Here is a 12,072-nt window from a genome sequence, read left to right as displayed (position 1 = left end):
ATGTGCACCCCTATATTTTTGTTATTTAAATCAACACACATGCCCACATATCAATCTCACTTTCTATTAAGCAATATTGAGCTCATTTTGCCTTTCATTTCTAATGTTCATAGTGGACCCAATAACTCCCAGGAGGGATGTAGTATTCCTGCTGGATGGTTCTGATGGCACAAGGAATGGATTCCCAGCCATGCGTGATTTTGTTGAGAGAGTGGTGGAGAAACTCAATGTGGAAGAAAACAGTGACCGTGTCTCTGTGGTCCAGTACAGCAGAGATCAAGAGGTTCATTTCTATCTGAACACATACAACACAAAAGAGGATATTCTTGCCACGGTCAGGGGGCTGAGGCACAGAGGAGGCAGACCCCTCAACACCGGGGCAGCCCTTCAGTATGTTAGGGATAACGTCTTCACTGCCTCCTCTGGCAGCAGGCGCCTGGAAGGTGTCCCGCAGAAGTTGATACTGCTGAATGGTGGACGGTCTAATGATGATGTAGATACACCAGCCTCTGCCCTCAAAGAGCTGGGCATTTCGGTGTTTGGCATTGGTACAAGGAGCTCTGACAGCAGAGAATTGCAGAAGATATCCACCGACCCTAATCATGCTCTTTCTGTGTCTGAATTCACTGACCTCCCCAACGTCCAACAAAAGCTGTTTGCCGTCTTGAACAGAGTGCTAGTAAGGGCCACACCCACGACACCAACCGTACATGGTAAGAAATTGGCTGTCTTGACCAGGCCCTTGAAGTTGTTTCTTTTGTAAATCATTCCTAGCTTGTACCTTGATAAGAATGTTTCCTGTTTAATAAGAAAGGGAAAATCCCCTGGAAAAAGACAATTATGCATGCAGGAATCACCCTAATTCTTCTCTAATTTTGATATCCCCTAGCTGAGAGACGTGCTCCCGGAAGGGATGTTGTGTTTTTATTGGATGGATCTGATGGGACTAGAACTGGATTCCCAGCAATGCGTGACTTTGTCCAGAGAATAGTGGAGACACTCAATGTGGATGACAACAAAGATCATGTCTCAGTGGTTCAGTACAGCAGAGAAGCAGCTGTCCAGTTCTACCTGAACACATACACAACAAAGGGCGAGATCCTTGACACTGTCAAAGCTTTGAAGCACAAAGGTGGAAGACCCCTCAACACTGGAGCAGCTCTCCAGTACTTGAGGGACAATGTCTTCACTGCCTCCGCCGGAAGCAGGCGTCTGGAAGGTGTTCCACAGTTATTACTATTGCTAAGTGGTGGAAGGTCCTATGACAGCGTTAATACACCAGCCTCTGCTCTGAAAGAGTTGGGGGTCATGATCTTTGCAATTGGAACCAGGGGGTCTGACAGCAAAGAACTGCAGAAGATCTCCCATGAACCCAGTCATGCTCTGTCTGTGTCGGACTTCAGTGACCTTCCCAATGTTCAACAGCAGATTCAGTCCTCCATGGAGGCAGTGGTTATTGATGTTACTACAGAATCAACAACCGTTATAGGTATGTTTCATCTCATCACAGATAACACCTGGCATTTTGCTGGATTGACAAGATACTGTAGTGTATTCATTTTGTCCGAGATTAGTGAACACTCCTGGTCCGCAATTTTTGCAAGGGAGGATTATCACATATTTCAAAGGCAATGAAATTGAAACAGCCATTGTTTCCAAAAAATGTCCACCATTCATCAATCATCCACAGGCACGGTCTTTGCCTAGTTTATTTGACATTTTGTTCTTTGTTTCCTCAGTTGATCATGACACTGCCAGAAAGGATGTAGTATTCCTTCTAGATGGTTCTGATGGCACAAGGAATGGATTCCCAGCTATGCGTAATTTTGTTGAGAGAGTGGTGGAGAAACTCAATGTGGGAGCAAACAAAGACCGCGTCTCTGTGGTCCAGTACAGCAGAGATCAAGAGGTTAATTTCTATCTGAACACATACACCACAAAAGAGGATATTCTTGCCACGGTCAGGGGGCTGAGGCACAGAGGAGGCAGACCCCTCAACACCGGGGCAGCCCTTCAGTATGTTAGGGACAACGTCTTCACTGCTTCCTCTGGCAGCAGGCGCCTGGAAGGTGTCCCGCAGAAATTGATACTGCTGAATGGTGGACGGTCTAATGATGATGTAGATACACCAGCCTCTGCCCTCAAAGAGAATGGGGTCTTGATCTTCGGCATTGGGACCAGAAATTCTAGCACAGAGGTTCAAAGGATTTCCACTGATCCTAGTTATGCCCATTCTGTGTCCGAGTTCTCTGACCTCCCTAGTGTCCAGCAGTCCTTCATCGACTCTCTCGATACTGTAATTGTTGAGGTCACCCCAACAACGATAGGTAAGACACAGCTTGCTTTGATTGCCCCCTAGGAATATTTGTGAATGTGCACCCCTATATTTTTGTTATTTAAATCAACACACATGCCCACATATCAATCTCACTTTCTATTAAGCAATATTGAGCTCATTTTGCCTTTCATTTCTAATGTTCATAGTGGACCCAATAACTCCCAGGAGGGATGTAGTATTCCTGCTGGATGGTTCTGATGGCACAAGGAATGGATTCCCAGCCATGCGTGATTTTGTTGAGAGAGTGGTGGAGAAACTCAATGTGGAAGAAAACAGTGACCGTGTCTCTGTGGTCCAGTACAGCAGAGATCAAGAGGTTCATTTCTATCTGAACACATACACCACAAAAGAGGATATTCTTGCCATAGTCACGGGCCTGAGGCACAAAGGAGGCAGAACCCTCAACACCGGGGCGGCCCTTCAGTATGTCAGGGACAACGTCTTCACTGCCTCCTCTGGCAGCAGGCGCCTGGAAGGTGTCCCACAAAAGTTGATACTGCTGAATGGTGGACGGTCTAATGATGATGTAGATACACCAGCCTCTGCCCTCAAAGAGCTGGGCATTTCGGTGTTTGGCATTGGTACAAGGAGCTCTGACAGCAGAGAATTGCAGAAGATATCCACCGACCCTAATCATGCTCTTTCTGTGTCTGAATTCACTGACCTCCCCAACGTCCAACAAAAGCTGTTTGCCGTCTTGAACAGAGTGCTAGTAAGGGCCACACCCACGACACCAACCGTACATGGTAAGAAATTGGCTGTCTTGACCAGGCCCTTGAAGTTGTTTCTTTTGTAAATCATTCCTAGCTTGTACCTTGATAAGAATGTTTCCTGTTTAATAAGAAAGGGAAAATCCCCTGGAAAAAGACAATATGCATGCAGGAATCACCCTAATTCTTCTCTAATTTTGATATCCCCTAGCTGAGAGACGTGCTCCCGGAAGGGATGTTGTGTTTTTATTGGATGGATCTGATGGCACTAGAACTGGATTCCCAGCAATGCGTGACTTTGTCCAGAGAATAGTGGAGACACTCAATGTGGATGACAACAAAGATCGTGTCTCAGTGGTTCAGTACAGCAGAGAACCAGCTGTCCAGTTCTACCTGAACACATACACAACAAAGGGCGAGATCCTTGACACTGTCAAAGCTTTGAAGCACAAAGGCGGAAGACCCCTCAACACTGGAGCAGCTCTCCAGTACTTGAGGGACAATGTCTTCACTGCATCCGCCGGAAGCAGGCGTCTGGAAGGTGTTCCACAGTTATTACTATTGCTAAGTGGTGGAAGGTCCTATGACAGCGTTAATACACCAGCCTCTGCTCTGAAAGAGTTGGGGGTCATGATCTTTGCAATTGGAACCAGGGGGTCTGACAGCAAAGAACTGCAGAAGATCTCCCATGAACCCAGTCATGCTCTGTCTGTGTCGGACTTCAGTGACCTTCCCAATGTTCAACAGCAGATTCAGTCCTCCATGGAGGCAGTGGTTATTGATGTTACTACAGAATCAACCACTATTATAGGTATGTTTCATCTCATCACAGATAACACCCGACATTTTGCTGGATTGACAAGATACTGTAGTGTATTCATTTTTTCCGAGATTAGTGAACACTCCTGGTCCGCAATTTTTGCAAGGGAGGATTATCACATATTTCAAAGGCAATGAAATTGAAACAGCCATTGTTTCCGAAAAATGTCCACCATTCATCAATCATCCACAGGCACGGTCTTTGCCTAGTTTATTTGATATTTTGTTCTTTGTTTCCTCAGTTGATCATGACACTGCCAGAAAGGATGTAGTATTCCTTCTAGATGGTTCTGACGGCACAAGGAATGGATTCCCAGCTATGCGAAATTTTGTTGAGAGAGTGGTGGAGAAACTCAATGTGGGAGCAAACAAAGACCACGTCTCTGTGGTCCAGTACAGCAGAGATCAAGAGGTTCATTTCTATCTGAACACATACACCACAAAAGAGGATATTCTTGCCACGGTCAGGGGGCTGAGGCACAGAGGAGGCAGACCCCTCAACACCGGGGCAGCCCTTCAGTATGTTAGGGACAACGTCTTCACTGCCTCCTCTGGCAGCAGGCGCCTGGAAGGTGTCCCGCAGAGGTTGATACTGCTGAATGGTGGACGGTCTAATGATGATGTAGATACACCAGCCTCTGCCCTCAAAGAGCTGGGCATTTTGGTGTTTGGCATTGGTACAAGGAGCTCTGACAGCAGAGAATTGCAGAAGATATCCACCGACCCTAATCATGCTCTTTCTGTGTCTGAATTCACTGACCTCCCCAACGTCCAAGAAAAGCTGTTTGCCGTCTTGAACAGAGTGCTAGTAAGGGCCACACCCACCACACCAACCATACATGGTAAGAAATTGGCTGTCTTGACCAGGCCCTTGAAGTTGTTTCTTTTGTAAATCATTCCTAGCTTGTACCCTGATAAGAATTTTCCTGTTTAATAAGAAAGGGAAAATCCCCTGGAAAAATACTATGCATGCAGGAATCACCCTAATTCTTCTCTAATTTTGATATCCCCTAGCTGAGAGACGTGCTCCCGGAAGGGATGTTGTGTTTTTATTGGATGGATCTGATGGTACTAGAACTGGATTCCCAGCAATGCGTGACTTTGTCCAGAGAATAGTGGAGACACTCAATGTGGATGACAACAAAGATCGTGTCTCAGTGGTTCAGTACAGCAGAGAACCAGCTGTCCAGTTCTACCTGAACACATACACAACAAAGGGCGAGATCCTTGACACTGTCAAAGCTTTGAAGCACAAAGGCGGAAGACCCCTCAACACTGGAGCAGCTCTCCAGTACTTGAGGGACAATGTCTTCACTGCCTCCGCCGGAAGCAGGCGTCTGGAAGGTGTTCCACAGTTATTACTATTGCTAAGTGGTGGAAGGTCCTATGACAGCGTTAATACACCAGCCTCTGCTCTGAAAGAGTTGGGGGTCATGATCTTTGCAATTGGAACCAGGGGGTCTGACAGCAAAGAACTGCAGAAGATCTCCCATGAACCCAGTCATGCTCTGTCTGTGTCGGACTTCAGTGACCTTCCCAATGTTCAACAGCAGATTCAGTCCTCCATGGAGGCAGTGGTTATTGATGTTACTACAGAATCAACCACTATTATAGGTATGTTTCATCTCATCACAGATAACACCCGACATTTTGCTGGATTGACAAGATACTGTAGTGTATTCATTTTTTCCGAGATTAGTGAACACTCCTGGTCCGCAATTTTTGCAAGGGAGGATTATCACATATTTCAAAGGCAATGAAATTGAAACAGCCATTGTTTCCGAAAAATGTCCACCATTCATCAATCATCCACAGGCACGGTCTTTGCCTAGTTTATTTGACATTTTGTTCTTTGTTTCCTCAGTTGATCATGACACTGCCAGAAAGGATGTAGTATTCCTTCTAGATGGTTCTGACGGCACAAGGAATGGATTCCCAGCTATGCGAAATTTTGTTGAGAGAGTGGTGGAGAAACTCAATGTGGGAGCAAACAAAGACCACGTCTCTGTGGTCCAGTACAGCAGAGATCAAGAGGTTCATTTCTATCTGAACACATACACCACAAAAGAGGATATTCTTGCCACGGTCAGGGGGCTGAGGCACAGAGGAGGCAGACCCCTCAACACCGGGGCAGCCCTTCAGTATGTTAGGGACAACGTCTTCACTGCCTCCTCTGGCAGCAGGCGCCTGGAAGGTGTCCCGCAGAGGTTGATACTGCTGAATGGTGGACGGTCTAATGATGATGTAGATACACCAGCCTCTGCCCTCAAAGAGAATGGGGTCTTGATCTTCGGCATTGGGACCAGAAATTCTAGCACAGAGGTTCAAAGGATTTCCACTGATCCTAGTTATGCCCATTCTGTGTCCGAGTTCTCTGACCTCCCTAGTGTCCAGCAGTCCTTCATCGACTCTCTCGATACTGTAATTGTTGAGGTCACCCCAACAACGATAGGTAAGACACAGCTTGCTTTGATTGCCCCCTAGGAATATTTGTGAATGTGCACCCCTATATTTTTGTTATTTAAATCAACACACATGCCCACATATCAATCTCACTTTCTATTAAGCAATATTGAGCTCATTTTGCCTTTAATTTCTAATGTTCATAGTGGACCCAATAACTCCCAGGAGGGATGTAGTATTCCTGCTGGATGGTTCTGATGGCACAAGGAATGGATTCCCAGCCATGCGTGATTTTGTTGAGAGAGTGGTGGAGAAACTCAATGTGGAAGAAAACAGTGACCGTGTCTCTGTGGTCCAGTATAGCAGAGATCAAGAGGTTCATTTCTATCTGAACACATACACCACAAAAGAGGATATTTTTGCCATAGTCAGGGGGCTGAGGCACATAGGAGGCAGAACCCTCAACACCGGGGCGGCCCTTCAGTATGTCAGGGACAACGTCTTCACTGCCTCCTCTGGCAGCAGGCGCCTGGAAGGTGTCCCACAGAAGTTGATACTGCTGAATGGTGGACGGTCTAATGATGATGTAGATACACCAGCGTCTGCCCTCAAAGAGCTGGGCATTTCGGTGTTTGGCATTGGTACAAGGAGCTCTGACAGCAGAGAATTGCAGAAGATATCCACCGACCCTAATCATGCTCTTTCTGTGTCTGAATTCACTGACCTCCCCAACGTCCAACAAAAGCTGTTTGCCGTCTTGAACAGAGTGCTAGTAAGGGCCACACCCACGACACCAACCATACATGGTAAGAAATTGGCTGTCTTGACCAAGCCCTTGAAGTTGTTTCTTTTGTAAATCATTCCTAGCTTGTACCTTGATAAGAATGTTTCCTGTTTAATAAGAAAGGGAAAATCCCCTGGAAAAAGACAATTATGCATGCAGGAATCACCCTAATTCTTAAATTTTGATATCCCCTAGCTGAGAGACGTGCTCCCGGAAGGGATGTTGTGTTTTTATTGGATGGATCTGATGGCACTAGATCTGGATTCCCAGCAATGCGTGACTTTGTCCAGAGAATATCGGAGACATTCAATGTGGATGACAACAAAGATCGTGTCTCAGTGGTTCAGTACAGCAGAGAACCAGCTGTCCAGTTCTACCTGAACACATACACAACAAAAGGCGAGATCCTTGACACTGTCAAAGCTTTGAAGCACAAAGGCGGAAGACCCCTCAACACTGGAGCAGCTCTCCAGTACTTGAGGGACAATGTCTTCACTGCCTCTGCCGGAAGCAGGCGTCTGGAAGGTGTTCCACAGTTATTACTATTGCTAAGTGGTGGAAGGTCCTATGACAGCGTTAATACACCAGCCTCTGCTCTGAAAGAGTTGGGGGTCATGATCTTTGCAATTGGAACCAGGGGGTCTGACAGCAAAGAACTGCAGAAGATCTCCCATGAACCCAGTCATGCTCTGTCTGTGTCGGACTTCAGTGACCTTCCCAATGTTCAACAGCAGATTCAGTCCTCCATGGAGGCAGTGGTTATTGATGTTACTACAGAATCAACCACTATTATAGGTATGTTTCATCTCATCACAGATAACACCCGACATTTTGCTGGATTGACAAGATACTGTAGTGTATTCATTTTGTCCGAGATTAGTGAACACTCCTGGTCCGCAATTTTTGCAAGGGAGGATTATCACATATTTCAAAGGCAATGAAATTGAAACAGCCATTGTTTCCGAAAAATGTCCACCATTCATCAATCATCCACAGGCACGGTCTTTGCCTAGTTTATTTTACATTTTGTTCTTTGTTTCCTCAGTTGATCATGACACTGCCAGAAAGGATGTAGTATTCCTTCTAGATGGTTCTGACGGCACAAGGAATGGATTCCCAGCTATGCGAAATTTTGTTGAGAGAGTGGTGGAGAAACTCAATGTGGGAGCAAACAAAGACCACGTCTCTGTGGTCCAGTACGGCAGAGATCAAGCGGTTCATTTCTATCTGAACACATACACCACAAAAGAGGATATTCTTGCCACGGTCAGGGGGCTGAGGCACAGAGGAGGCAGACCCCTCAACACCGGGGCAGCCCTTCAGTATGTTAGGGACAACGTCTTCACTGCCTCCTCTGGCAGCAGGCGCCTGGAAGGTGTCCCGCAGAGGTTGATACTGCTGAATGGTGGACGGTCTAATGATGATGTAGATACACCAGCCTCTGCCCTCAAAGAGCTGGGCATTTTGGTGTTTGGCATTGGTACAAGGAGCTCTGACAGCAGAGAATTGCAGAAGATATCCACCGACCCTAATCATGCTCTTTCTGTGTCTGAATTCACTGACCTCCCCAACGTCCAAGAAAAGCTGTTTGCCGTCTTGAACAGAGTGCTAGTAAGGGCCACACCCACGACACCAGCCATACATGGTAAGAAATTGGCTGTCTTGACCAGGCCCTTGAAGTTGTTTCTTTTGTAAATCATTCCTAGCTTGTACCCTGATAAGAATTTTCCTGTTTAATAAGAAAGGGAAAATCCCCTGGAAAAATACTATGCATGCAGGAATCACCCTAATTCTTCTCTAATTTTGATATCCCCTAGCTGAGAGACGTGCTCCCGGAAGGGATGTTGTGTTTTTATTGGATGGATCTGATGGGACTAGAACTGGATTCCCAGCAATGCGTGACTTTGTCCAGAGAATAGTGGAGACACTCAATGTGGATGACAACAAAGATCGTGTCTCAGTGGTTCAGTACAGCAGAGAACCAGCTGTCCAGTTCTACCTGAACACATACACAACAAAGGGCGAGATCCTTGCCACTGTCAAAGCTTTGAAGCACAAAGGCGGAAGACCCCTCAACACTGGAGCAGCTCTCCAGTACTTGAGGGACAATGTCTTCACTGCCTCCGCCGGAAGCAGGCGTCTGGAAGGTGTTCCACAGTTATTACTATTGCTAAGTGGTGGAAGGTCCTATGACAGCGTTAATACACCAGCCTCTGCTCTGAAAGAGTTGGGGGTCATGATCTTTGCAATTGGAACCAGGGGGTCTGACAGCAAAGAACTGCAGAAGATCTCCCATGAACCCAGTCATGCTCTGTCTGTGTCGGACTTCAGTGACCTTCCCAATGTTCAACAGCAGATTCAGTCCTCCATGGAGGCAGTGGTTATTGATGTTACTACAGAATCAACAACCATTATAGGTATGTTTCATCTCATCACAGATAACACCTGGCATTTTGCTGGATTGACAAGATACTGTAGTGTATTCATTTTGTCCGAGATTAGTGAACACTCCTGGTCCGCAATTTTTGCAAGGGAGGATTATCACATATTTCAAAGGCAATGAAATTGAAACAGCCATTGTTTCCAAAGAATGTCCACCATTCATCAATCATCCACAGGCACGGTCTTTGCCTAGTTTATTTGACATTTTGTTCTTTGTTTCCTCAGTTGATCATGACACTGCCAGAAAGGATGTAGTATTCCTTCTAGATGGTTCTGATGGCACAAGGAATGGATTCCCAGCTATGCGTAATTTTGTTGAGAGAGTGGTGGAGAAACTCAATGTGGGAGAAAACAAAGACCGCGTCTCTGTGGTCCAGTACAGCAGAGATCAAGAGGTTCATTTCTATCTGAACACATACACTACAAAAGAGGATATTCTTGCCACGGTCAGAGGGCTGAGGCATAGAGGAGGCAAACCCCTCAACACCGGAGCAGCCCTTCAGTATGTCAGGGACAACATCTTCACTGCCTCCTCTGGCAGCAGGCGCCTGGAAGGTGTCCCGCAGAAGTTGATACTGATGAATGGTGGACGGTCTAATGATGATGTAGATACGCCAGCCTCTGCCCTCAAAGAGAATGGGGTCTTTATCTTCGGCATTGGGACCAGAAATTCTAGCACAGAGGTTCAAAGGATTTCCACTGATCCTAGTTATGCCCATTCTGTGTCCGAGTTCTCTGACCTCCCTAGTGTCCAGCAGTCCTTCATCGACTCTCTCGATACTGTAATTGTTGCGGTCACCCGAACAACGATAGGTAAGACACAGCTTGGTTTGATTGCCCCCTAGGAATATTTGTGAATGTGCACCCCTATCTTTTTATTATTTAAATCAACACACATGCCCACATATCAATCTCACTTTCTATTAAGCAATATTGAGCTCTTTTTGCCTCTCATTTCTAATGTTCATAGTGGACCCAATAACTCCCAGGAGGGATGTAGTATTCCTGCTGGATGGTTCTGATGGCACAAGGAATGGATTCCCAGCCATGCGTGATTTTGTTGAGAGAGTGGTGGAGAAACTCAATGTGGAAGAAAACAGTGACCGTGTCTCTGTGGTCCAGTACAGCAGAGATCAAGAGGTTCATTTCTATCTGAACACATACACCACAAAAGAGGATATTCTTGCCATAGTCAGGGGCCTGAGGCACAAAGGAGGCAGAACCCTCAACACCGGGGCGGCCCTTCAGTATGTCAGGGACAACGTCTTCACTGCCTCCTCTGGCAGCAGGCGCCTGGAAGGTGTCCCACAAAAGTTGATACTGCTGAATGGTGGACGGTCTAATGATGATGTAGATACACCAGCCTCTGCCCTCAAAGAGCTGGGCATTTCGGTGTTTGGCATTGGTACAAGGAGCTCTGACAGCAGAGAATTGCAGAAGATATCCACCGACCCTAATCATGCTCTTTCTGTGTCTGAATTCACTGACCTCCCCAACGTCCAACAAAAGCTGTTTGCCGTCTTGAACAGAGTGCTAGTAAGGGCCACACCCACGACACCAACCGTACATGGTAAGAAATTGGCTGTCTTGACCAGGCCCTTGAAGTTGTTTCTTTTGTAAATCATTCCTAGCTTGTACCTTGATAAGAATGTTTCCTGTTTAATAAGAAAGGGAAAATCCCCTGGAAAAAGACAATATGCATGCAGGAATCACCCTAATTCTTCTCTAATTTTGATATCCCCTAGCTGAGAGACGTGCTCCCGGAAGGGATGTTGTGTTTTTATTGGATGGATCTGATGGCACTAGAACTGGATTCCCAGCAATGCGTGACTTTGTCCAGAGAATAGTGGAGACACTCAATGTGGATGACAACAAAGATCGTGTCTCAGTGGTTCAGTACAGCAGAGAACCAGCTGTCCAGTTCTACCTGAACACATACACAACAAAGGGCGAGATCCTTGACACTGTCAAAGCTTTGAAGCACAAAGGCGGAAGACCCCTCAACACTGGAGCAGCTCTCCAGTACTTGAGGGACAATGTCTTCACTGCCTCCGCCGGAAGCAGGCGTCTGGAAGGTGTTCCACAGTTATTACTATTGCTAAGTGGTGGAAGGTCCTATGACAGCGTTAATACACCAGCCTCTGCTCTGAAAGAGTTGGGGGTCATGATCTTTGCAATTGGAACCAGGGGGTCTGACAGCAAAGAACTGCAGAAGATCTCCCATGAACCCAGTCATGCTCTGTCTGTGTCGGACTTCAGTGACCTTCCCAATGTTCAACAGCAGATTCAGTCCTCCATGGAGGCAGTGGTTATTGATGTTACTACAGAATCAACCACTATTATAGGTATGTTTCATCTCATCACAGATAACACCCGACATTTTGCTGGATTGACAAGATACTGTAGTGTATTAATTTTTTCCGAGATTAGTGAACACTCCTGGTCCGCAATTTTTGCAAGGGAGGATTATCACATATTTCAAAGGCAATGAAATTGAAACAGCCATTGTTTCCGAAAAATGTCCACCATTCATCAATCATCCACAGGCACGGTCTTTGCCTAGTTTATTTGATATT

At 46.2% G+C, this 12,072-nt stretch overlaps 3 protein-coding genes across 3 annotated transcripts in view; all 3 read left to right on the top strand.

The window, feature by feature from the left end:
• The window catches only part of col6a3 (collagen, type VI, alpha 3), a 169,557-nt gene that overhangs the window by 96,144 nt on the left and 61,341 nt on the right, over positions 1-12,072 (top strand). The window lies entirely within an intron of this gene.
• Positions 104-4,983, top strand: LOC311225082 (collagen alpha-3(VI) chain-like; the record flags this gene model as incomplete). Its single annotated transcript, XM_084310289.1, has 7 exons — positions 104-713; positions 890-1,489; positions 1,740-2,327; positions 2,485-3,084; positions 3,260-3,859; positions 4,110-4,675; positions 4,882-4,983. 7 exons carry the CDS (start codon positions 104-106, stop codon positions 4,981-4,983), a joined length of 3,666 nt encoding a protein of 1,221 aa, XP_084166415.1.
• LOC311225081 (collagen alpha-3(VI) chain-like) lies at positions 6,467-11,343 on the top strand (the record flags this gene model as incomplete). Its single annotated transcript, XM_084310288.1, has 6 exons — positions 6,467-7,076; positions 7,250-7,849; positions 8,100-8,665; positions 8,967-9,471; positions 10,467-11,032; positions 11,242-11,343. 6 exons carry the CDS (start codon positions 6,467-6,469, stop codon positions 11,341-11,343), a joined length of 2,949 nt encoding a protein of 982 aa, XP_084166414.1.

This window comes from Notolepis coatsorum (genome assembly GCF_963971535.1).
Source record: "Notolepis coatsorum genome assembly, chromosome: 3".
In the NCBI taxonomy this organism is placed as follows: domain Eukaryota; kingdom Metazoa; phylum Chordata; class Actinopteri; order Aulopiformes; family Paralepididae; genus Notolepis; species Notolepis coatsorum.
Note: the sequence above shows the minus strand (reverse complement) of the source record. Positions and strands in the feature narration are given on the sequence as shown.